The sequence below is a fragment of the Sylvia atricapilla genome, chromosome 2 (genome assembly GCF_009819655.1).
Source record: "Sylvia atricapilla isolate bSylAtr1 chromosome 2, bSylAtr1.pri, whole genome shotgun sequence".
Classification (NCBI taxonomy): domain Eukaryota; kingdom Metazoa; phylum Chordata; class Aves; order Passeriformes; family Sylviidae; genus Sylvia; species Sylvia atricapilla.
In genome coordinates this window covers 91,252,732-91,279,648 of record NC_089141.1, presented here as the reverse complement: position 1 = coordinate 91,279,648, position 26,917 = coordinate 91,252,732, and the positions used below count along the sequence as shown (strand labels likewise).

Sequence of the window (26,917 nt, the reverse complement as noted above, 5' to 3'; positions counted from 1 at the left end):
AGTTTTCCCCTTACTATTCAGTTCAACTATTAAGTCTTATTCCTATTAGCTTTCCTATGAGAAAAGAACAAGAGACCTCTTATCTGAATATTTATGTGTATTTTTCTTTTTCTAGTCCTGTTTGTACTCAAGTTTCTAAAAGTGCTCAATGTCATGAACACAGGAGGCAAATAGCCAAACACTGTAACTCAGGGTGTATCACTTAAAAGTGGTCTACTAAGATGAGGAACAAGTAACAGCAATTCTTCATCCTAAACTTAGCTCTGATTTCCAGAGAAAAAGCCATCTCTCTGGAAAATATCTTACAAAGCAATCACTGCTAATCTAGCCTAATCCAGACTCTTTCCCATGCATTTTCCTTGAAACTGTTTTTTATTTACATTTGTGCTCTGTATCTCTGGTATGAGATTTCTAGCAAAGTAACTTGCACAACAAACTTGCATGCGGCATGCATGCAGCACCAGTTCTTTTACTTTAGATAAATTCCTCATGTCTCAGAACTGCTAGGTTACTGAATAATCAAATGACCAATCATGCCTTCACAGGAGAATCATAAAATACCCATAAGCTGGGCTGGAATTTTAATATGGGGACAGGTAATAAGGAATTTGGTAGATATAATCTGTTTTTTCTTGTACAACTCTTTAACTGGCTGCTGCAGTTAGCAATTATGAAAATGATTCAAAACTAAACAGTCTGATTCCTATTATCAGAGCATGGAAAAGAATCCAGTGCAAAATGGATTAAGTTGGATTCTGGAAAATGCAGAGAAGCAAAGGTATTCAGAATGAAAGCTTTCTATTTCTGCCTCGCGAAGAATGCTTTCATACCTACTGCCTTCATCTTCAGTGCAGAAGCAAGAGAGTTATTTTAAGAAACACATCAATGAAAGAGTAAGTTAAAAGAAGGAATGTAAAGCTGCCTCTATTCTTGGAGCTCTGCTTTGCTTCAAGAGATTTCTGGTATTTCAGTAGAAGGCCTTACAGGAAAAGAAGTCCTATGATTCAAGGCAGTAAATGACACTTCTACACATTTTCAACATTTGGACAGGGAAAACGGTTGTTTAAAAAACATCAATAAAATAAATTGAAAGAAGATCTTTGCTAGTTTTCTAAAATAAATATTACAACTATTTCACTTGTTGCTATGACTAAAAGGAGAAAAACACATAAGCATACATGCACACACACACATATGTACATACATGTACACACTTACTCATTTTTATGGTGCAAAAGCTAATCCGTAGGCACAAGATAAGGCAAAGTGTTGGTTAGTACCTCCTTCAGCAAGAGTTTCAAACGTGACTGTTAAAGGCTATTTTGGGTGCATGATATGGGATGGCATAAATGGAATATGAATTTCAGAGGCTGGAAATTTGAATTTTTTCTTAAAGTCAGGCTCCTTCCACTCACATGCAGAGAACAACCAAAAATTTAAGACCAACAAAAGCTATAGCCTCCCTTGAGAATCTTGTCCTCAATCTGTCCATTCATTTTCAAAATACACCAACTTCTTTGTTACTAAACCAAAAGTAAGAACACAGACTACAGCTACAGATACAGGATGGATTCCACTATGCAAAATAAACATCAAATGTTTTGCAGTAGAGACATATAGCTTTTTGAACATCCAAGATGTCCAGAATACAACTTCCTGATGATTTGGATTGTCCTTTCTCTTGGATGTACCTGACAAATCACTACCAGCAATCTCCCCTCCCATTCATTAAATATGGCTGGAAGAGGGATCAGCAAGAACTGATATAGATTAGACGCAATGACAGAAAGGGCAGTAATGCCTAAATCTAATGTTTATCACTTAAGCTCTAAGTCCAAGATTCCCTTCTCAGATTCATATGTAACAGTGGGGCAGTTTGCCACACTTTTGCTCATAGCTCTGCCTTCAGCACTGTACATGCTATGCCAGAAGAGGTTTTCTAGCGATCTTAAAATTTCAAATGGACCAAAAGTTCAACATGTTGCATTGATGCAGAATTATGACTCTGATATAAGCACCATTCTTCATGCTAGCTGCGAATCTGGAATTATTAAAAAAATAGATGATTGATTTTGCAATTTTTTCCTTTAATTCAGACAATAATGATTGTATTCAAGCAGAGTATCTAAAACAATGGAATAAGCCTGTCAGTCTACCGTATGATAAAATTGCTACCATTTTCAAACAAAAGGAAACTAAGCCCTAAAAAGCTTCTAGCTATGGCTAGTCAAAAACCAGAAGTGTTTTGGACAAGAATTGTCAAAAAATATGAAACTTTTTCTCCTTCAAAGTACATCACAGCTTTTTCAAGACAACATTTCAAAGTAAATCTTTTCATTTCAATTATACACAAAATAGGCCATTCTATTTGTTCGGATTTCCCCCAAAATGGATTTGCTTTTGATCAAAGTCTAAACTGAAAACATGCACACTTTGAAACATTTAATCAAAATAATTTAAACTTTAAATTTGAAGGCAGGAAATAAAAATACACAGATTAAAAGCCTTGTCCAGAAAAATAAAGTACCTCATGCTCTTTCCACAGGTTTTTTCACTTTACAAATACAGCAGAACTGAAACCATACCTGCTGATGAATGGTCTGATATTATCACCAGTGATAGGAGCCATATTCATTGGCATGGGTTCAGGAGTAGACAGCCAGTAGGAGTAGTCATTCCTTGATGCAAAATTACAGACATTGTTGATATTGCAGAATAAGAAGGGCATGGTACTAAATTTTCGAAGACAGCTTCCTGCTGTGCCTGAAATGTTAAGTGAAAGGTTATTTCTTAACACAGTTTTGTTAAACCACCACCAACTGCCTAACAATTATTTCCAGGAGCAGCTAAAAAGGCAGAGAACACTTGCTCTGGAAGGCTCAGTTTTCACAGAGGAAGTGAATTCTCCTAGCTTCAGGAGGAAGGAACAGGACAAGGAAAGGAGTAGTCCAGTCTTGCCTCCAGAATTACAGAATACATTAGGTTGGAATAGACCTCTAGGGGTCATCTATCCTACTGCCTTGCCAGTTAGATCTGGTTTCTTGTGTCCAGATTTAGTTGAGTTTTGAGGATCTCCAAAGACAAGAAATTCAACCATCTCTCTGGGGTTCTGTTCCAATGATTAACCAACAGCATGATAAAAAAGCTTTTATTTATGTTTCACTGAAATGTATCTCATACATTGCTTCTTCTGTCACTGAGACACTCTGAGAAGGGACTCCATACTCTCTACCCTCCCTATAGACTGCAATAAGGGCCTTCCCATAAATATCTGCAAAACCAATTGTATGAGACTCTCCAAACCCCACGAGCCATCTCAGTAACTAGGTGTTGCATTCTCTGTGGTATAGCAACATCTTCCTTGTTCTAGGAAGCCTAGGTCTGAGCCAGAGCAATTACACAGATTTGCTCAATACAGTTCTACAAACGACAGAAACATTTGGTTTGTAATGAATTCTAACTGAATTTCTAATGTGGTCTCTACTTACCCAGATCTTGGCCATGTGCTCTTTCATTGCCTTGTACATAAAGCAAGGAGTAGCCGTGGTAAATCAGCCTTGTTCCAAATGGACACGATGGCTCTTCAATGGTCTGACTGTGTCTGGTGACAAGGAAGCCATGAGCAACAGATGGTGCCCCTGGGGGGCCCATAGCCCCGGGCAAGCCATCAGGGCCAGGTGGACCAGGGAGTCCTCTGGGCCCTGCAATACAGAGAGGCTCCTTTTACCTCTGCATACAGCAGTACAAAACTAAAGAAGTGAAATTAAATACATTCACCATATGTTATTTTTCCATGAAGGAATCAAGTCTTTGAAGAATGCAGGGACTTACCTGGGGGACCATAAGGACCAATTTCTCCTTTCTGTCCAGGCTGACCATCAAACCCTGGGCTACCAGGTGGTCCAGGTACCCCTGAAGGTCCTGTCACCCCTGTTGAAAAACAAGGAATAATTATTACTGGACATTATCTCATGTTAGTTCTGAATTTTGGCTTTTAATACAGTGCAGCACTGGTATGCCTCAACATAAACTAAACTCATGCAGACTCAGTACATACAATTCCATATCTAGAGAATATATGAGGCTTACTCCAGGCCAAGTGATTCTATAGTAGAGAAGGAAGAAGTAAGGAGACAGCATGCTTCTAAAATAACTAGCATTTGCCTGGGATACAAAAAGAAATCTCTTCTCTCTCTGCTTATCATATGACTCAATCAAAAACAGACCATAAAAAAGTAGGGTCATGAACAGTGGCAAAAAAAGCCCTCTTAGCTTCTTCCCAAATGAGTTTTCAAACATATTTCATGTCTTCCCTTTATTGATTTTTAGGGATGCTATGAATCCTACATCAATTCAGCAAATCTCACTTCAGGAGAAGCAAGTTAATACCATCAGCACTATAGCAACGATCAGATGCCCACAGCTTTCTTTTTCCTGATCAACCAAAAAAGCAATATTGTGTTTATGTACTGAACTGACTACTACTGATGGAGCAATGGATCCCATACACGCAAACCCATGCTGTGTTCAGTCATTTAGACTATTTCATAGCTGTTTCCTAAAGGACAGCAGTTGCAGAGTTGTATCTCCACTTTCAAGAGAAAACTTTTATATCTACTATATTAACTAGGAGGAAGATATTCATTATCCTCCACTGTAATTCCCCATCAACTTAATGTAAATCATTCAGGAAAAAAGCTTTCCCTTAGAATCTTAACACTTCTGAGCTCCCATTCTCCACGTCCCATCATTCTGAAGGACATGTTCTTCGTGTGCCAGCATTTCATTTGTCCTACCCTTTGCTCCATTCTCTTTCATTTTTGCAGTTCACCTACTCTTTATAAAAATTGCAATATCTAGACTAAAAGAAGGAATCTAGGACAAGATGGAACAAGCTTCCTCAGGAAGCACTTTTCATTCCAGGATCAAGTGTTTTTTCCTCATGCTTATCTTCTCCCAGAGACACACAGTATTTAAGTTTGGATTCAAGACTATTGACAGAAGACACTCTAACAAATACATTTTGGGGAAAGGATGAGCAGAGTGTTGCAGGTCATTCTGCTTACTGTTGACCTCAGATACTAATGCAATGACTGCAGGGTGAGAACCTAAAAAAAATCACCAGGAAGGCATCTGTTTTGGATGAGCTTCAAAAAGGACTCTATTCCTCATCATTAACACAATTTAAGTGGCTTTAAAATTTGGCTAATAATATACAAAAAAAATCTTGTAGCATCTAGCCTACCTTTGGTCTATATTTACATTACAAAAAATGCATTTCTACTAGCAAATTAGAAACTCTCACCTTGTTGTCCTTTGGGACCTGGAAGTCCTGGGAATCCCTTGAGACCAACTGGTCCTACAGGTCCAGGTAAGCCAGGATCCCCTTTAATAAGCTGAAAAGGACCTGGTGGGCCTGGTGGGCCTTGTAAACCTGTGGAAATCAACCAAGAAAATCAACACATATTTAGTATTGCACTATTAAAAAAAAAAAAAAAGGAAAAAAAACATTACCTTGTATTGTCATTTATGCAGTCAGAGACTGGAGCCTCTCACAGATAGTCATGAGTCATCAATGACTTTACACATGAATTAAATTGCAAAGCTTCCCAAATGGAAGCATATCTATGCTGGTACCTCCAGCCAAACAGACTTCTCATGGACTGAAATGGCTTAGGACTGAAATGGTCCAGATCTTAGGCTGCATGGAGTTGTCTCAGCAAGTTTGCAAGCAGCCCCAAGCTGAGTGGTGTAGTCAATAAGCTGGAAGGAAGGGATGCCACCCAGAAGCATCTGACATGTGTGACAAGTGGGCCAACAGGACCCTCACGAAATTCAAGAAGTGCAAGGTCTTAAACACGGGCCAGAGCAATCCACAGTATCAGTACAGGCTGGGGGATGAATGGATTGAAAGCAGCCCTGCAGAGAAGGACTTGGGAAACACAGGTGGATGAAAAACCGGATGAGTCAGCAATGTCCGCTCGCAGCCCAGAAAGCCAGTATGGGGCTACATGAAAAGAAGTGTGAACAGTAATGCCCCCCCTCTGCTCTGTTCTCAGAAGACCCCACCTGTAATATATGCAGCTCTGGGGTCCCCTGTACAAGAAGAACATGTATCTGTTAGAGCAGGTCCATGAAAATGATCAGAGGCATAGAAGAGATCTTGTATGAAGAAAGGCTGAGACAGTTGGGCTTGTTCAGCCTGGAGAAAGGAAGGCCCAGGGAGGACCTCACTGAGCCTTTCAATACATAAAAGGGTCTTATAATGGAAAGACTGAGAGAGATTTTTTACCGGGGTCTGGAGTGACAGGACAAGGGGCAGCAGTGTGAAAAGAAGAAGTGTTTACAGAAAGAGTGTAAATTTAGATTTGACTTAATGAGGACAATTTTTTACTGTGAGGGTGGTGAGGCACTGGAACAGAGGTTCCCCAGAGAAGCTACAGAAGCTCTATCCCTGGAAGCATTCAAAGCCAGGTTGGATGGGGCTCTGAGAAACCTGGTTTCCTGGTTTAGTGAAAGATGTCCCTGCCCATGGCAGACAGATTGAAACTAGATAATTTTTAAAATCCCTTTTTAAAAATCCAAACCATTCTACGATTCTAATCTGACCATTCAGATGCTGATACATGATACCCAGTTTCATATTCTGCATTTTTGGAACAGAACAAACAAAAGTGTGATGGAGTTACAGCCACAAATTACTACAAATTAATCACAAATAACCATTTTACCAAAAATATCTGGGGAAAAAAAAGCACAAGTCTTTATTATACCTTTAGATCCAGGAAGACCTTGGTCACCTCGCTCACCCTTAAGGCCTGGGAAGCCAGGAGTTCCTTTTGGACCTGAAGTCAAAGGAAATATTTGCATGAAAAATCAGTAATTTCTTGATTTGGAGGGATATGCGTGGAAATATCATGTATGACCCCATGATCCTGAAAAGGACGTGACTTTATTTGCACAAGTACTTTTTAACTGTTTGCAGGAACACGATACAAACAGTATGGAAGTCACAAAAGATATGGTGACTGAAAGTAAATTTCTCTTATTTTGTCTCTTACTTCTCTTCAAAGTTCTCTTACTTTAATAGTATCAATCTCTAGATTAAAAGCATTATTTTTTTCTATTAATTACTGTATTTTTTGTACACTCGGTATTTTTATGTACATGATGGTGACAGTAGCAGGAATATAATCAGAAAGGAAGACATGCAGAGCCCATTTCCTCATATATAGCTGAAATATTTGTCTTTTCAGTTCTCAAGAAAATCCTGAAGATTCTTGACTGGCAGTATCTAACAATCAATTTTACATCCATTTTTAAAAGAAGTGCACATTTAATATATGAAATGCAAAAATAGGCAAGAGATAAAAAATTGAGAAAAATCTCAATGCTTTTATATGTTTATTGACGCAGCTTTCAGTGTCCTGTTCAGTAATTATTAACACAGAGTCAGCAATCTTTGGGCACCTCTTTTGAGAGAAGAACAATATGAAAGAGACATTATGGCATACTTTTCAAGAGTATGTTTAAGTTTTCTCCTCACCTGGAACACCTGGAACTCCTGGAGGTCCGAGATCACCCTTTGGACCAATATCTCCTGGCAAACCAGGACTACCCTGCATAAAAGAAAATGTGAAATATAGTTATCCTACACTATTATGATATGACCCTCAAATATGCTGTGTATTACTGGAAACCTATGAAAAAAAAATCATATGAGAAAGCCATTAAGTTTAAGAAATGGTCATTCTCTCCCTTGATTAGAGGAGAAGCTTCTCCTGCAGGGACATGAGTGACACTTTGCTTTTTCTAAACTATTTTTTGCCTCACAAAGATACCAGATCAGAATGAGGTCCTATTAGCACTGCAGCCGAAAAAAGGATTCTCAACCATAGACCATATTATTAGGAAAAACATCAGTAAGCACAAATCTCAGCAGATACTAATTTCAGTGCAGTCCTAGCAGGAGGTTGCTAGTTAGATAATTAAATGGGGTAATTCTAGACCACAGCAGACTTGAAAACTTCTACATTTACACATGGGATGAAATTAAATATGCTTAATAATTTATAATCCTCTGAAGATTTTCACTTTTCAACAGGGCTAAAACAGTCAAGGACTTAAAGCGCTTCAAATGCAACGGGGACTCCTCCTTCTGCCTTCACTATTCCAAAATGTAGCCCTGAAATCAATGGTAACAACTTCACTGTATCCTCACTTCAAGAAAAACCAGGACCCTATTTCAAAAGACCCTGTAAAAATAGCCATTCAAATGGCTGCCAATTTCCTTTTCTTCTTTTTTTCTATTGCAGATCATCTGCTAAAAAATTGTAAGTATAGTTTAGAGTTTCTCCCTGGCTGAATTGGTATGACAGTAATAGTTCACTGTATAATAAAACATGAAATAAAGGTGGAAGAAAGAAATAAAATCCCTTTGCTAAGTAACCTACCAACCAGAAGCTGGAGATGTGAATTGAATACCCAGTAAAAAAATCATACCAACAGTAGGAGTCATCATATTTGCAGACCAATAGAATAGACACAGAGGAGTCATTTTGAGGTGAGAAGAATGACAAATGTCTAATTCTTTCCACTGATTATAAAGGGAGAAGAGATGACTAGTTCAAAAATGGATGCCCACAGTTAAACTTCCAAAGACTCCAAAGTTAAACAAAAGAAATGCTACCCTCAAGAGTGCTAAGGGAGGCATGAATGAAGTAAGATTCCCAGCTTTCCTCCAGTCACATAGTCACACTATGGAGGATTGTTTAAAGAAATGGCCATCTCTTTGTATCATGTGAACTTCTGAAGCCCAAAACAGGAGGGCTAACTTTCACTCAGAAGGCACTTATGAGTCAATCACATTAAAAGGGAAGTGGGGGGGGGGGGGGGGGGGGGGAATGGGTGGGTGGGGGTAAAAATATAAATAGATATATATTTTAAGTTATAATTATAGAAAAGATTTATAAGATGAGTTTATTGGAAGCTTTCCATCAAAATACGTTTTCCATAACAGCATGCATTTCTTAAACTCTTTTTCTCATCAGATATAGCTTGGTAAACAACTTCTTTTTTGGATCTGTTCCAAAAAGAACAGAACTATTTCAGGAAAATGTTTCTCCTCTCATTTCAACAGTAAAATCAACAGGAAAAAATCCATGAGATTTGTACTTCACAGTATGATCTCTGCATTTTCTTTTTTTGGTACAATTTTTGGACACATTGTGTCACTCACGTTGCAACAAAATCTCCCTACTGATATAGGTGACCATATACCCGGAGACCTGGATGAGCAATTGAGCCATAATCAGGGCAGGAGCCTGTCACACTGGGGAGGATGAAGACATTAGAAATTCATCTTAGTATGTATCACCAGAGGAAGCTTAATATTTAATATCACTCTCACTGCAGCATTTCACAGCGAGTTAACAACCTGTTACTATGAATTATGGCTCAAGGAGAGTGAAACATTTTTTTCTGATTGAAGGCATGGAATCAAAATCCTTAGGCATTTCCCATTCTTTCTCAGCAAACAGACTGGTATATCAACCAGTGAAAAGCTTTACAATTTCCTGGGGTATAGAAATTTATCTCTCTGCAAGAAGTAGTGCAAATTATTAAACTAGGGAAAATATACTGGAGTGTTATGTTGGAAATTTACTACCTTCAAGGCTGGTAGGGTATGGTACAGTATGGTATCAAACATAAAAATGTCTGAACACAGAAGAAAATCCTTAATGTCTCTCTGAAGTGACTCCCAGATGCAGAAAAAGATGCATTAGATCTTTGCATTATCAAGAATAAAGTGGACCTTTAAAGTCTTGCATTTCACATCAGGACCTGATTTCTGAGTCTTTCTACCTTTTGTACACTAGGAATTCTCTCATCTTTTTTTCCATAAGTATTTTTTTATGTTTATTATTGTCCTTCAATAGAATCATTAAGATTGGGAAATACCTGTAAGATCATCAAATCCAACCATTAACCCACCACCACCATGTTCACCACTAAAACAAACACCTCAAGTGTTATAGTCACAAGGTTTTTGGACACTTTCAGGGATAGTGACTCCACCACTTCCCTGGGCAGCTCATTTCAATGCCTGACAAACCTTTCAGTGAAGAAATTTTTCCTAATATCCAATCTAAACTCCCCTGGAATAACTTGAGGCCATTTCTTCTTGTCGTGTCACTTGTTACTTGGGAGAAAAGACCAAGTCCCATCTGTCTACAGCCTCCTTTCAGGGCACTGTAGAGAGTGATAAGGTCTCCTCTGAGCCTCCTTCTACTCTGGGCTAAATGATCTCCATTCCCAGTGTAGCAGATGAAAAGTTAAAAAATAGAGCATATTTTTCAGTGTCGAAAAAGGGATCATACACTCTGAGAGAAGGAATATAGAAGACAAACTATTCTGGGTGACTGTCCTATTCTACTTCATTCTCGCTAGTATACCAAAAAGGGGCTATTTTAGGCCAGGGAAAATGAATAATATATGACAAAAATGTATTAATAGTATTGCGTGTTTGTAGTTCTAAATCAGCAGCAATATTTCATCACTGACAGTACTGAAACTACACTTTATTTGAGAGCTTTCATAACAAAAGCAAACAATTCAGGTATTTTCAGAAGGCAATTTATCGTGAAATATGCAACCTTTAAAATTAAGTACTAATGCATTTACTGGATTTATGGATGTGCTTCAGCCATCCCATACTGTTAAAACACTGTAAATTATATTTTGGGTGTTGTATGTTACCACTCACTATCTATAAATTTCTAATAAGTTCATTAGCTCACTTGGGCAGCCTTTCCAAAGAGCACTGAAATGCTTTCAACCTGACTTTACATCATCAGCAGTGAGTCTAAAGGCACTTTGAGCATAAAATATCATTATTTTGAGCAAGAAATTGTATGATTAATATATCCATTAATTACAAGAACCAGCTTTCAGCAAATCTGGAGTGTACTGAAAATAACTTACTGGCAGTCCTTGTAAACCTGGATCACCTTTCATTCCTGGACCCCCAGGAGTCCCTGGCCAACCATTGCTCCCTTGCTCTCCTTTGGCCCCTTTCAGACCTGGAGGTCCTGGTGGCCCTGTTGGACCTGGTAAACCTAAAAACCAGAAGAAAAGAGTATTTAATAGCAAAACTGGTTTACAGCAGTATCTGATGGAGGGCAAACAGGGTCTACAGATGGACAGAACCAAAATAACTGTAGTAACATTTCAAGAAAATAAGTAGGAGAATCTGTTGCAGGGAGACTCCTCCTCCAATCATCTCTCAGCCTGTGGCTGATTAAAAATAGAAGGAGTTTTCCACATTTCCACAAGAACAAGCAGACTCCATCCTCAGGCATAAACATGCTGAAGATATTTTGTAGCTCTGCTCCACTCTCCTCCTTAGCCTCTAGCACAGGCCACTGCCACGGAAAGGCCAAGCTGGGTCATTTTTAAATACACTAACCCTCCAGGACATAGGAACATCCAGCCCTGGATGCCTCAAAACTGTAAATAAAGTCCACACAGAAACATGGAAATGGGAGGCAACCTTCTCAACATTAGAAAGATTTCTGGACAAAGCCAACTGCTTGAGAACATAAAATCAGCCTGTTCCAGAACATACCGCCAAAACTGCCTGTGAATAAACAAAGACATGCAATATTGACTGTATTATTAATTAATTAATTAGGTGAGCCTCGACGAACAACAATACTTCAATACTAAAGACAAAGAATTACCTGGAAGACCAGGTTGGCCTTGGGGTCCTCTGTCTCCTTTAGGGCCTTCAATTGCACTTCCAGGTAGCCCAGGTAGACCCTGGTTCCCCTTAGGGCCTGGTGGACCTACATATCCTGGTTCTCCTTTCAGCCCGGGGATCCCTGGACTTCCTGGGGATCCTGGAAAACCCACTTCGCCTTTTGCACCTAAGGTTTGAAACAACCACAGAACACGATTAGAGAGAAGATCACAATCACTGCAAACTTCTGCCTTATTATCCACTCATAGTAAGCTTTATTATTTTTGAAAACACTGACCTTAACTTTACGTATTTCTATAAAAATGCAAAACTTCAGGAAAATTGTATTATTCTTTACATTATGCTATAAAATATTAGGAAAGTAATTTGACTGACATACCTTTTTGTATCTAAACTCATCGCTGGGCTATTTTTAGTCACTCTTAAAATAGATCAACATGCAGCATCCCTATACCAGACCTTACACAAAAATTATAAAGCCCCCAAACCCTTACTCCGCAGCAATTATTATTATTATTGCCATAGTCAAGTGATGATTTTTGTGCTTGACTAAGCACAAAAGGACTTGCTCCTGGAGAAAAATGGAATACTTTTTTACTAAGATCTAGATTTAGATCCACTGTACTTACTTTTGGGCTTGTAGAAATAGTTAACAATTGCAATTCAATCTGATTTTAGATTGAGCAAAAGAATATAGAGTAACTGGTACAAGTACAATAATAAGAGAAACAAAGTTTATAGAGAACACTATCCCTGGCTCTCTACCTGATCAGAACAAGGTTTTTAAAACCTGAAGTTGTTTCTTTAGAAGTATAATACATTTAGAACACAAATTATGTAAACATAATATGTGTTTACTCTAAACCCAGATATTTTAAAATGAGCTGAGCTGACAAAATGAGACATGGGGAAGGTGAGAGAAGTGTTCTCATAATCTAGTGCTCTGCCTACCCAAGCTATGATTAGAAAATCTGCTTAATTTATTAAGTTCTCTAATTTTAGGGCTTTTGTAGTAGCTAATGACTGTTAATTAGTCTAAGCTGGTAAATAAAAGACATTCTGAAATTCTGGTTTATCACTTTGGATTGTCCAGACAAGTTTCCTGTATTAATAGAATGAATGAGTGAGGTAGGGCACTGATATTTAAAGCTATGTAAGTTATTAAAAATCTGCCATGTCATGTTAATTTCATGGATGGACTAGTTGAATTGTTTGTGTTTTCCAGATGGTTAAAATTGAAAATTCCACCATTATACACAATTTCCTTTATCAACAGCAGTTTCACATTTCTTCACTACTGTATCTATTGCAGCCTAGTGCCTAGGGTATACTTATTTCCTAAAGTGGAGCATGGTGCATTACAAACACCTTGAACAAGAACTGACTCAAGCCAATCAAACCATTCTCACAGCAAAGTGTAGTGACACACTTTCCAAAGAACATAAGGGGACTTGAATTGTCATATTCAGGTGGCTGTACTCAAACTATTCAGTCCTGAGCCCAGGCAACAAAAATTTTCAGTGAGATCTCATCAGGACTCTGCTGTCTTTTGCATCTCTGCACCATGCTCCTGTGCATAGCTTAGACATGCTCTACTGAGCTATAGTAAACAACTATTTTAGCAATTAATACATCTAGGCTGCAAAACAGATTCAGGAAAAAAAAAATACTGCAGTATCCTGGCCACAAAACCAACACCTATAGCTGTCTGGTGCACAGAGGCTCACTAAATTTTGATTTTTGCAAAATTAGTAGGAAAACCAAAATACTTGGAGTCAAACACACAGCACACAAATACAGGAGTTATTTATATTACCTCATCACACCACTTGCAGTAAATTCCACACTGTGAATAATTACCTATTTTAGGGTATATCTAACTCCAAGTTGTTGCCACTGTAACAGAAATCAGTATTTGAACCTCTCAGAGCTTCTGCCTGCTCTGAGAAGGCATAGGATGTAAAAGAATGAAGTAGGAAGTATGTCTGCATTACGGAATTATGGTTATAGTATGCTGGGACGGAGGTTTAGAATTGTTTAAACAGGTGTATTACCTTTATCTCCCTTTGCACCAGGAAATCCTGGAAGTCCTCTACCTGGAAGACCTGCAGTACAGAGACAGAAAAAAAAAGAGAAGTTGGGAAAGTACTTACATTTAACCTGTAATGAATAAAATTCTATTATGCAAATACTTCAAATAAATGGCTTATGCAAAAGTTCTTCAGGGCAGAGGCTGTTCTGTTATGTACTGGTATTATATTTAGCACAATGGGTCCTGTACGCCTGAAAACCCTACCCGAAGAAAAGGCAAGGCTGCTCCACTATTTCACAGCTTAGTTCCAGGCTGAAATTAATTCCAAAACACAATTCTTTAGAGTATTACCAGCTTTTGTGAAAGAAATTCTTTCAAAATTACATTGATTAAATACAGTTGCTCATCTAAATGATCACATTGCAATGCTGGATGATTCTAAGACACCAATACCGACTGTATTTTCCAAGGTGTCATCCAAAGGGCTCAAATCGGTACACACTCTGCCAGCTACCCCTTGAGCAGCCTGTGTCTGTGCATTTTCATACCATGGGAACTGAAGATGACAGTCACAGTACCTTGTTCACCCTTTGCACCAGCTGCACCTGGAATCCCATCATAACCTGGTTCACCCTTCTGGCCAATGGCACCAGCAGGACCCGGAACACCAGGTTCACCTGAAAAAAACATCGACATTTTCATTTTAACTATAATTTTATTTTTTTTCTCTCAAGAAAAACTTTACTTTTCCTTTTGCTCCCACAGAAACCAAGCAGATATTGCATGACCTCAGTGTGACTTTTCACTGAGTTTACTTCTGAATTAAATCAGTCTGAGACAGGGCTCAGGTATTAAAGACTTTGACACAGCTAACTATCATGAACTTCAGTGAGTTTAGAATGCAGGAACTCCAGCAAAGACTTGTGAACAGCAGAGTCAATTTTCCTGAAAGATGACATGTCCTGCAGCCAAGAAACTGAGAACAGAAGGCTCCAAGATCAAAAATGTTCAGAATTGCAACAGACCATCTCCTCCATATTCTATTTCCTTTCTAACAGCTGTGAAATGATGCTGATGTGGTGATTAGTTTTGGGCATAAAGATCAACTGAATTGTTTTCAAATTAACTCAGAAACAACAGAAGTAATGGCTGTAACAACTGGTCTTCTGGAGAAAATCTATTCCTCTAACAGTGCAAAAGAAATATGAGCCCCCCTGTACACTGACTCAGGAAACAGCAATGTCTTTTTTGCTTATGAGATGAACAAATGCATTATGAAATATCTGAGCCAAAATTAGTGTAGAATGCAAAAGATTTTGTTTTAGCCACTGCCTGGAGATGAACAGTATTTTAAGTGTCCTTTGGTGATTCGTATTTCCTTTTTTACCTGGTTCTCCTTTTAAACCTGGAATCCCACTTAAGCCAGGAAGTCCTTTTTCACCCTTGTCTCCATGGCGGCCAGGGCTTCCTAAAGAAAGGAAGAAGAACGTGTTTCCATGTGGGATATTTGATATAATTTTTGCTTTTATTTTTCACTGCAGTTTCTGTTTTATAAAAGCATAAATACTTGCCTGGAAATCCTGCCATGCCAGGGGATCCTTTGGGACCTGGGGCACCTGGCATTCCAGGAATTCCTGCACTACCCTTTTCACCCTTATCTCCAGATAAACCTGGACTACCCGTTCTTCCTGGTTCTCCCTAGAAGAAGCAGCACACACAAAACCCAGACATTAATTAGAAACATTTTTTTTCTGTATGCAGTGGTAGATGTCACCTCTCTTATCCATCTGACTTTTAAAGCACTCCATTGTTTTTCCACTTGTACAAAATATAATTTAAGATTAAATTTGGCATTAAATTCCACTATCAGAGTTTTGAACTAATCTAGCAATTGCTTAATACCTACATATGGAAATAAGCAGTTTTCTATGCATTTTTAGAATGGTTATACAAAGTCTTTTCAAAATTAGGCTCTTAACTTACTTATTACACTTCATCATCTTAAAAGAAGTCCTTTATTGAGTCCCTTAGTAATTCTTCTACCAGATTAGCAGGTATTATTTTTACCACTTTTACTTATAAATTCATGATAACTGTCACTGTACAGCTAGGAAAAGGAATATGAAACAAATGAGAATCCTATTAGATACTATTAGAGATTAAATTAAACTTTACAGACAGTATTAATAGAGTTCACTTTTCAGTAGTATCTGAGCACAGTGTAGTACCTTTGTAAAAGTACAGTAACATTATTTTTGTGTGATTATTTACCCTGTTCATAAAATGCCCTTTTCACATTATTGACTTAGTATTTTTAAAAGTTTTTCCCCTTCTCTACATTTCTAGCATTGTGAATTAGTGAATTAGCCTATTTTCAGCAGAGATAATAAAAAAGAACTCTGGAGATATAGGTTCCACCAAACAAAATACATCTAAACCTGTACATATGCACACATTTCAAGTTTTTCATTAGGCAGTTAGAATACCATAACAGAAAATATAACAGAACAGCTTAGAGGCCAACAAAAACTTTTCAAGTGCTTGGTAGAGATAACCAAATCTTTAGGAGTATAAATACCTTCTCGCCAGGAGCCCCTGGAAAGCCAATTCCAGGAAAACCTGGTGCTCCTTTGTCTCCTTTTTCACCTTTTTGCCCAGGGAACCCTGGTGTGCCTGGTGAACCTGGTACTCCAGGAAGACCCTTTTCTCCAGGTGTTCCTAGTAAAGGGAAGGGAAAGATAGGTGCATCAAAACCAGTAGCCCCCTAGCAGTGTTGACAGTGATGTTTCAGCATTGCTTTCGCTATTCAGAGCTATAAAAGTAAGTAAATTTTCTTCCGAGATTCACTTTCTAAATGTGACTTTTTGTAGGATGATAAACTCTACTCATAGGAGATGCTCATAAACTTGGATTCAGAATAAACAAAGATCTTGCTAAAAATACTAACTGAATAAAACTTTATTTTTATTTTAATAATTTCTAGTAGTACTACAGCGACAAAGTGACTCTTCTGCAGCATATTTTTTCTGTCTTCATTTACCATTTCAGACTTTCACATTTGATTTCCTAAATATGCTAGACACAAGGCCGTTCCAATGGAGACCCAAAGTTTTCACGTTGAGTTACAGGCTCTTCTCAATTTTATTCTTTACCATTCCCTTCCCCAACAACATTATTCCCAGACCCCTACAGTTCATAATTGACACTCAGTACACAGCAACTCACCAAACCTTTTAGAAGGGGGAAAATATACAAGAAGCTTAATGCAGTTCAGAGACTATCAGAGACAGACAAACAGGCGTCACTCAAAAAACTGCCTGCCTGAAATGAATACAGAAAACCTAAACATCCAGCTAAAGGATTTGCACATACAAACTTAGGAAACCATCCTATTATTTGTATATCACAATAGCATTGAAAAGCAGTGTCCCAAAAGCCTAACATTCAGTCACTGCAAACAGTGCAATTGTTTAGTAGATCTATACCAACTGATATTCCATACAGGTTTCCAATAATGCTCTATATTAACTTGAGGAAGAAGTAAGAAGAAATTCCTAGCAATTAGTACCTGGCAAACCCATTTCACCAGCTGATCCTTTTTGTCCTGGAACTCCTGGATCCCCTGGGTACCCTGGTGGGCCTTGATCACCTTTTGGTCCTATAGGTAACAGAGAAATTAAGACTCTCATTCATTAACAAGGTTTAAAATACCTGACAAACACTCTGTCTGCTGTTAGTTTCAGACATACCTGGTTGTCCTGGAGTACCAGGTTCGCCATCTCTCCCTGGAATTCCTGGTTCTCCGTAATCTCCACGTAGCCCTTTTTCTCCTGTTGCTCCAAGGTCTCCTGGATACCAAAAAAAAAAAAAAAAAAAACCAACCCACAGTGAGATCAGTTTTATTACCATTTACTGTAATAAACATATAATAATCCTTCTAGTTAATTTTGATTATTGCTGCTTCCCTCTGATGAACAAGGAAATGGCCGAGTAAAACACAACTTTCCAATCATTGAACCAATACTGAGGAAAGGCTGAAAACTATTGCAATTTTATGGGTGTCTGTGTAAATTACAAAGCAAGTTATATCTATAAAAGAAATTGAAATGAATCTGTGTTTGAGTTAGATCATTGAGTTATTTGAAAAGTGGCTGACAGGTGTTAACAGAAATTATTGATTTGACTGTTTAGTTCTCTATAAAGGCACATGTGAATAATTTAGTAAACAGACAGAGATTTGCTGTTTTCCTGCTCCATTTAATGTTAAAGCACCTTTAGAAAGCTTGATCTCTTACTCTGTAGTGTGCCTCTTCTCCAACTTTATGTCCATGCTTTTTGATCATAAACAATTCTGTTAGTGCTGCCTAGAGCTGCAGGACAACACGTTACTGAAGATAAGTCACTGAATGCTTTTAACTAAGTGGCTTTTATTAAAACCATTTCAAGATGTCCAAACTCAAAATTTTTCATTAAGCATCACTGATAATATGCCATCAAAATTCTGTGTCTCCACTGCACAGTTTGTATTTTGGAAGCTTCTAAAAACATTACTATAATATTCATGTCTAGAGGAATGAAGACAGCCAAAAGATCAGCAAAGTTATGGAATATAACTAAATTATTTTTCTCTGCCGGTACTAAGTATCTTTTGGATGAAGAGGATGAGGAAAGAGCAGAAATTTGCAGGCTAGGATCTGTTTGGAACCTACTCCTCCAGGCTGTGTGAGCCAGGCCAGTCTGTGGTGTGGTCAGGAAAAGGTAGAGCACAGAAGTTTGCAAGCATGCATTGTTACTGCTGGAGAGATAAGAAACCAAAGAAATTATTGAATTCCTCAGCAAAGATTTCTTTATTTGCATGTAACAAGTGTGTCTAATTTAGATTTCTTGAAACAAAATAAAATTAATCATCCTACATGCCAGCAGCAGATAAGGAAATAGTGAAAACAACCTATGTGATTTTAAGACTTTACATACCACTGTATGTATCAAGATCAGAAACAAATGAGAAAACATAATCTAGATGAAATCTTTATAGGCTGGGAGCTTCATTAAAAGTACTCCTACAGGCTGCATCTCAGCTGAAGAGCAGATGGACTCCACGTTTGCTCACGCCCTCCCCTGGCTGCCCAAGCTGCAAGGCACTACTTACCCACATGTCCAGGTTTCTCTGAGACCCAACCAGAACACATGAGCCCAGATCTCCTTCTGACAATTAGCCAGGACATGGAGATAAGAGGTAGCTAAGACTGGGGTATTCTCCTGTTTCCATAGTTCAAATACAACACAGTATAGTTATTAGTGATTCACTGTCAAACTGGAAAGGAGTCTGCCCTGGAATACACTGATGAAATGTACAGATGATACTCAAAAGGAAAGGCTCAAAAAAGAGGACAGGATTAGACTACAGAAGGTTTTTGAAGAGCTGAAGTGAAGCTTGAAAATCATCACAGTGAAAATCAAAAAGTGTAATACATCATGTGTGTGATAAGAAATCAAAAACATGCATACAAAATGAAAAATTATGACACAAGCAGTAGTCCAGAACTAAGGGGATAAGAATTATAGCTAATCACAAACTCAGTCAGCTATTGTTTCAAGAAAGGGAAATTTCATTCTAACCACGCCTAAGTACTTTGCTTGTTTCAGCAATGTGCACTCTAACAAGGATGCAGCCAAACTGGGGAGAAATCAGAAAGTATAAAAATAACAATAATTGTTTCAGAAAACATGATATACTATCTAAACCTGAAGGATTTGGTTGAGGGAAATTAAAAACCAGAAGATCTCAGTAGGTCTTCTAAACTCTACACTTCTATTTTAACAAAAATAGTTACCAATTATTAAGTTTTTAAATAAGTAATTTATAATAAGAACAAATATGAAAAATATGCAAAATACACATTATTTTTTTCTTTGAAAATAAATACAGGAGAGAAAATTATTCCAAACAACTAATTTATCAATTAGCAGTAAAACTAAAAATTTAAGAAGAATGTATTATCTAAAGAAGTTAACAATTCTATAACCATGAAGTTTCTAAACAGAAAATTGTTTGCCTTTCTCCTGCATATTTCCAAATATTTCTAAACTGACATAAGTTGATCTGTTGGTATCAGTGCCATAAATGCATTTCTTACCTGATTTTCTTCAGGTCACAAAGAAAGACATGTCAAAAATGGCTGCTCATTTTTTTCTCGCACTATCAGTTGAACTTCATGGCCACAACTACATGTCTTAGATGAAAGATAGCTTTTCCCTTCTGGAAAGATCTAGGCATTTACTTTTAGAATTTCTTCTCTTTTCAGAGACTCTTCTTATTAAAGAGTTAAAATCAATTACAAAAGGACAAATTGAACCTCTCCTATTCAACCAAAACCCTTTTGTTCTGTGATTTATCTTTTTTTCTATAGAGTTGAAAAACACCAGAAAAATATCTATATTTGCTGTGTCAAACTCTTTAATTTTCTTTGAAAAACTGTTGCCTAAAACGAATGCAAAATTGAATTCAAAGTACTGCTGCTTGTGAGTGTTAATTCCACCTATTCAGAGTTAGAAAACAAAGTTACCTTTTTCTCCTTGATCTCCCTTCTGGCCTTTGAGGCTAACCATGTCCATGTTGTCCATTGTTCCAGGTTTTCCTGGGAGACCAGCTTCACCTTTATCTCCCTTAACACCAGGATCACCCTGTGGTCCAACTACACCTTTGAAGCCTTGGCTACCTATAAAGAGACAGCACTGAATGTTATAGGGGCATATAAAACTTTGCAAAAATATTTAGTAGACAATAACAAACTAAATTATCTATTTATTCAGATTTTGAGCACCAAATATCATGTCCCGGAACAGCTCCTATGATTTTTTTTTTAATACTTCACAATAGCTCTGTCAGAAAACGACGTATTTTCCCACTTCACAGCCATTAATTTTAGACTCTTGAAACAATAAGGACAGGAATTTGGCAGTAATATAGAGCATTATCTGAGGCTTTTAATTAAGACCTTCTTGCTGGCTTTTAATAATTTCCAATAGTGGTGTTTTGGTTTTTTTTTGGAGTAATACCTATAACAGTCCCACACCTAGAAAACTCTTATGTTGTTGAAGAATGGATCAAAAATCATGTCTTGGCACCCAAACACGTGACTGCTCCTAGCCTTTTATACTATTCCTAACTTAGAGGAAAGTTACTTGACATAAACCATCCCTTAGGCCAAGTGTACCCCTTATCTTTGGTTATTTCCCAGCTTCTGTTGGGGAAAAGGTGGGGGTTACAATTTTGATTCTGAGAAAATCTCTCTCTTACCTTTTTCACCAGGTAACCCTCGATCTCCAACTGGTCCAGGAGTTCCTGGCAATCCAGGAGTTCCCATAACTCCCATTTCTCCTTTGGGTCCTGAAGACAAAGGAGAAGAGTAAATTAAAAAAAAAAATAAGGCAAGCAGTGTAAGAACAGAAGCAGTGCACAGGAAACAGAATTATTTACTGGCTATCATATTAGGAGTTGCACTACTTAAGGAAAAATAGGACAAAGAAGATGATTAAACTAAAACAGCCTAATAGAGAAAACAATAGTAAAAACACTATTATGAAAACCAGAGGATAACAGTTTGTAACGGGTTTTTGACAAATTCTTAAAACTTCCTATTACAGCAAACAATGCTGTCATTAACAAAGGCATTATTAAAATCATACACTGTTGTCACTAAAACTGTGCAGAATAACCCCCTTTCAGTATTACAGGAGAAAGGGTAGTTCCTTCAACCTGCTGGATTGGATCCATGCAAGTGCTTGAGCAGCAGTTCAGCAGCACAGAGCTGCTTTACTGATGTCAGTCCATGCGTTTTCCCAAGCTTGGGCTCTTTGATCAATCATTTCCTAACCAAGTGAAAGGGTGCGCTACAACAACTTAATAAAATAGCTGTTAAAGATGCTGATTTCTGAGGGACAAGGTGTTTACCTGCTGATCCTTTCAGTCCAACAGTCCCCTGTGGACCTGGCAGGCCAGGTAATCCCACAGAGCCTGGGACTCCTGGCTGGCCTGGGCTACCTTTATCCCCTTTTGGTCCTGGCATATCTAGACCTGGGACACCAGGGAAGCCCCTTTCTCCTTTTACTCCAGGAAACCCTACAAAAAACAGAAGATACAGGATTAGTCCTTAACAAAAAACAAGGAAAAACATTAATAAGCATATCTACCTGTGATTCACAAATTACATGAAGCATGGTGGGTGACGACTCAAAGGCAGACCAAAGACTCAAAGACTCAAAAGCAGAGCCAGTCCTTATTTCTTAAGAGAGGCTTTGAACCCGTATCTATCACCCACCAATGACCCAAGGAGACCAATCCAAATGCCAGCAATCCTCTCAGGAGGCCCTGCCCTGCATTTTGGACCACTGGAGAAGGCCCACTGGCATGTCCCCCCATATACCCCACATCAGCCTCACACTGCAGAAAGTTCTTAAGCAACACTTTTAGCTGTGTTATCCACTTATGTCAAAATTCTTCTCCTAAGCAGCATCATGGGAGTATTCTCTGCTCACCTGGCGGTCCCTGGGGTCCCGGCTGCCCGGCGGGTCCCGGCAGTCCTGGAGGGCCCAGCCCTGGTGCACCTGGAGGGCCTTGCAAGCCTTGGAGACCTGGGAGACCAGGGTCACCTGCAGAGAGACAGGTGAAATATTGACCAACCATTCCCTGATGCTCTTGGACATCTTGCTTGCTGAAGGTGCCAGACAAGGTGCTTTGGAAGCACATGGCCAAGGAGACCTCATCCAGCTGCCAACAGCTCCAAGCCTGGGCTTGAAAGAAGGGCTGCTCTTTGCTGCTAGCATTTGCTACTGGTGGGTAGAAAAAATGAGAAGGGAAAGGGGCAATTCCCTGAGATATCAGTGGGATATTTCAGTGATGAGTAGACTTTTTGCTGCATCTGCAGGAGAGTGACTTTAAAAAGAAATACAAATACAGAATTGTATTTTTCCAGTGATGTTACCTCTGAATCCCTGCTGTCCAGGTATGCCCGGAAAGCCTTGCTCGCCACGTAAACCAGGCAGTCCTGGATTTCCCTTTTCTCCAGGGATACCAGCCGGGCCAGGGGGGCCTGGCAATCCCTTAGGTCCAGGCAGACCTACACCAGGTTCACCCTAGCCAAATAAACACGATAGATCAGGAATCAACACATCAAAACCAAGAAATTATTTACTAAATGTATTTAAATCATGCAGTACAGGGCTAATTTATGGACTTCTATACATGACTTCAGGGAAGAGCTGTAAGCCCTTTAAAAGTGTTAATGTCTAGCATTTTCCATCTACTCTGTCCCCTAGTGTGCACAGTGGGAAACACAAAATGAAAGGCAGTTTGGCCAACTTTTAAAGTGGTTTTCCTTGCACACATTTCTGTCAACATGGGGAGTCACAGATAACAGAATCAGCAGCTGACATCTACCTTTTGGCCTTGTAAACCTGGAACTCCAGGCAAACCATCCAGACCAGGGGTTCCTGGAGTTCCTGGCAGACCAGGTGAACCAGGCTGACCTGGGAAGCCTATAAAAGAAAGCAAAACAAAGCAAAAGTCACATCATTATTGTCTCTGTCTGTAAGTGACCTCTGCTGTTTCTTTAAGCCTCTAAACTGAGAATGCAAGAAGGAATACTACAACATCCTGAAAATCCCTTAAAGATAGCATTCACTCAACATCAGCACACACACAACAAATTCAAACGAAGCAGGCAGAAATCCAGCTTTTAGGCTGAGACCCCAGAATGTCACTGGGCAGAGCTGAGTTGATGGAAGGCTCCTTTAAAGAAATACATGTAATGTGTCATTTCTTTCATCTGGCACCAAATTGCATACAGCAATTCTTTTCCAGATACAATGGGCCTTCTCTGTTCAGGTTCCAACACAGTCTCAGAGGAACCAGATGTGGTTACAGAGAAAAATATGCCCTTTCTCCTTATTAAATTTCTGACCATCCCAGCTCATTGGTGTGTGGAATCATAAGAAACAATAACAAAGACTTCAGTGAAGTCAGGCTGCTGAAAGTTCAGTCATCTAGTTCTAAATGAGCAGTGGTACAGTGAAATACATCTTCAAATAATCCAAAAATTTAGACTCCCTCTAAGCTACTTGCATACCCTGACAATCACCATGGAGGGAAGACTATACTCATGTTGAGTAAGCTGGAATTCTAATCAAGCCACTCTCAGCTGTCTGCAACCCAGCAGAGCTATAGGCTCTGGCCCACAGCCTTTATAGTTATGACAGCATATTATTTTGACCAACTACACAGTGTTTTTCATCTCTCAGAAAGGCCATCTCATCTCAGTAACTTCAGCTGCTGCAATGTAAGATGCTGTACTCTATCACTTTCTATTCTAGCAGTAGTTGTGACATTGTCTGTAGGTGCTCCACTGCACTACACAAAGCAAGTGTGCAGCAAGTGTGCAGCTGAACTATATCAAAAAAATGTTCACTGTGGTGCTGGTTGACTTTTGCAAGGGAACTTCTTCTGCTTCACCTCCCAAATCCCATGCAGCTGTGGCTGGATGACAGTGGAGGCTTCCATCCATACTCCAATTACACCAGCTCTGTTAGATATATTTTTAAGCTTTATCTTACCTTTGGGACCTGGAGGTCCAGGGAACCCTATACCTGGCTGCCCAACAGCACCTTTTTCTCCTGGCAGGCCAGGTCTGCCTGGGAGCCCAGGATTCCCTTTGTCACCTTTGCAAATAAAAACAAGACAAATGTTAACACAAAGGCTAACTTCTGAGGAACAGAACCATCCTGATGATAAAAGATTAACAGACTGCTGTACCTTGAGGTCCAGGGAAACCAGGTGGCCCAGGAAGGCCATCTGCCCCAGGAGGTCCAGGGAGCGATATAGTTCGTCCTGCTTCCCCCTTTGCTCCTGTAAATGTAAAGTTATATTAGAGTACAGGAACTGATGAATAAAAAGGGAGTTCTACCTTGATAGCATTTTTAGTTCATCCATACCATTACAATTGACTTGTTAAGAGGGTTTTTTTGGTAGAAGATTCATGAAAAACTAGGATGAACCTAAACTGTCTCATTTTGCCTAGCAAATTCTTCAAGAAAACTGCCCTTAAAATTTTGCAATTATACTGCTGAAAGTGAACACTGATTTAAATTAGAAAGTCTTCTACTTTCATGCTTAAATTCTGATGATCCTCTAGGCTGTGCCATTTAAAGGGCACAATTTTAAAATTTTTATGTATTTTTTAAAAAACATTATAGCCTTACCTGGAAGTCCTGGTACACCTGGGGTCCCAGCAAAGCCTCTGTCTCCTTTTTCACCAGGTAATCCTGCAGCACCTATCCCAGGAGGGCCAGGAAAACCCCTTTCACCACGCACTCCAGGGAATCCAGGCTGGCCAGGGGGACCACGCTCTCCTTTCAAACCAGCTGTACCCTAATTTTTGGAAAGTATAAGTGTATTTCTTGCCTGGTGGGCAAGAAAGAACACATCATTCTCTACGAATATTTTGCAACTGGGATTTAGCACAGGTATCCGTAACATTGAAGAAAGTGTGATTTTTTTCTATTGAGTTCAATGCAACAGAACTAGGTTCCATGTGGAACAGCACATGGAAATCCCATCTAGCAGTGCAGCTAACTGTAACATGTGGGCCATGTTTCCAGTAGAGGATCTGGGAGCAGAGGTGAGCTCCACATTCAGCCCCATATCCACATCAGCTAAACTCTATCAGTGCAAGATTTTGAAGCATTTGTTTCCACAAGAAGAGAAATGTGCTAGAACAGACTTCACACTAGATCTCGCTATCAAGCTGTACAAAGGCAGAAAGGAATAAAACTACTGTCCATGTCCAAACACTTTCTCTATAGTCCTGAAAGTACCAAGCCATGCTGAAAGCATTTGAGTCAGATCACTTATTTGCAGGACATGTAAAAGAAGTGGTCTGAAAAACCTAGCTCTAAAACAGTCTGTTGTTGAAGAACTGTCTTCCTCACTTCCTCACACGTTCCCTTCCAGTGAAAATAGAATAATCTTCTGAGGAAGAATGTACTAGTCAAGGTAAGGAATAAATATAGAGAAATGAAAGAGGCCAATAAACATAAAGCATGTATAGGGCACAAAAGCATGTGAATTCTAATCTGAAAGACAGAATGTACAGCACAGTAAGTAAACATAACACTCAGTATGACAATATGTAAACATAAAGAAACAAACATACCGCTACTCCTTTTGGACCTTGGGGACCTGGAAATCCATCTTTCCCTGGTCTTCCTTCTCTTCCAGGAATGCCTGGTTGTCCTGGGAAACCAGGATCTCCCTTTTCACCTTTCAGGATAGCATCATAAGTAAAATCTCCAGGTTCTCCTTTCGGTCCAGGGCTGCCCATAAGCCCTGGAGTGCCAGGGGGTCCCTGAAATTACAAAAATCCAGATGTCATCAGTTACCCTACAAACCCTTCAACTGATATGAAAGAAAGCAAACCTCCAGAAACTGAAGTTAAAATTCAAATAATGGAACCACCAAGTCATTTACTGGGCAAGTCAAATGAGAGTATTTTCCAAGATACAGCAGTCTGGGAAGCAGAAGGCTTCTCCCTTGGGTAATTTATTCGTGACAATCAGTGGATGTGAATACCTGTGTTCCTTCCATTATTAATATTCATCAAATTTGAACAGCTGACACAGTCAGCTGGTAATATCAGAATACTATGCATATGCTCAGAAAGTAGTTTTGTAGCCTCTTCTGGAAAAAAATTAACTACCTAGTGGTATACCAACAGGATTTCCATAATTTCCATTTTTCCCCTAAATATTTTCTAGTACTTGAATGAATTTTTCTTATGGGAACAGTCTCAGAGCTACTCATTAGGGTAGTAAAACACAAACTTCATGGGCAATGTCCACTACATACAGTTCAGTGTGCCCTCCTACTTCAACCTGAACCAGAACATGGACAGTGGTAGGTAATCTTTTCATTAGCCTTGGAGTATTGTGAATCAGACTCTGATGCTCTGGCATGGCTGTAAGCAATGTCAGCTTGCAAGGCTAGCCTCTGTGTAGTTTTTCCAAGTTAAATTATATGCTGGATCACCACCTGGCTGAACTTTGTGGAGCAAAACAAGCTTAATAGCACT

The 26,917-nt window shown here is 38.9% G+C and overlaps 1 protein-coding gene across 2 annotated transcripts in view; it reads right to left on the bottom strand.

Moving 5' to 3' along the window:
* The window catches only part of COL4A1 (collagen type IV alpha 1 chain), a 120,394-nt gene that overhangs the window by 5,619 nt on the left and 87,858 nt on the right, over positions 1-26,917 (bottom strand). For both annotated transcript variants that reach the window (XM_066313827.1, XM_066313828.1), the window contains 25 exons: positions 26,003-26,194; positions 25,050-25,218; positions 24,604-24,696; positions 24,405-24,509; positions 23,233-23,330; positions 22,778-22,928; positions 22,332-22,445; positions 21,748-21,915; positions 21,094-21,183; positions 20,360-20,512; positions 17,543-17,641; positions 17,362-17,451; positions 16,372-16,511; positions 15,361-15,491; positions 15,181-15,257; positions 14,372-14,470; positions 13,816-13,866; positions 11,742-11,927; positions 10,984-11,117; positions 7,547-7,619; positions 6,774-6,845; positions 5,306-5,434; positions 3,832-3,930; positions 3,489-3,701; positions 2,586-2,763 (listed from right to left, as the gene is read on the bottom strand). In XM_066313827.1, coding sequence (XP_066169924.1) covers positions 2,586-2,763; positions 3,489-3,701; positions 3,832-3,930; positions 5,306-5,434; positions 6,774-6,845; positions 7,547-7,619; positions 10,984-11,117; positions 11,742-11,927; positions 13,816-13,866; positions 14,372-14,470; positions 15,181-15,257; positions 15,361-15,491; positions 16,372-16,511; positions 17,362-17,451; positions 17,543-17,641; positions 20,360-20,512; positions 21,094-21,183; positions 21,748-21,915; positions 22,332-22,445; positions 22,778-22,928; positions 23,233-23,330; positions 24,405-24,509; positions 24,604-24,696; positions 25,050-25,218; positions 26,003-26,194 — 3,104 coding nt within the window. The remainder of the gene's footprint in view (positions 1-2,585; positions 2,764-3,488; positions 3,702-3,831; positions 3,931-5,305; positions 5,435-6,773; positions 6,846-7,546; positions 7,620-10,983; positions 11,118-11,741; positions 11,928-13,815; positions 13,867-14,371; positions 14,471-15,180; positions 15,258-15,360; positions 15,492-16,371; positions 16,512-17,361; positions 17,452-17,542; positions 17,642-20,359; positions 20,513-21,093; positions 21,184-21,747; positions 21,916-22,331; positions 22,446-22,777; positions 22,929-23,232; positions 23,331-24,404; positions 24,510-24,603; positions 24,697-25,049; positions 25,219-26,002; positions 26,195-26,917) is intronic.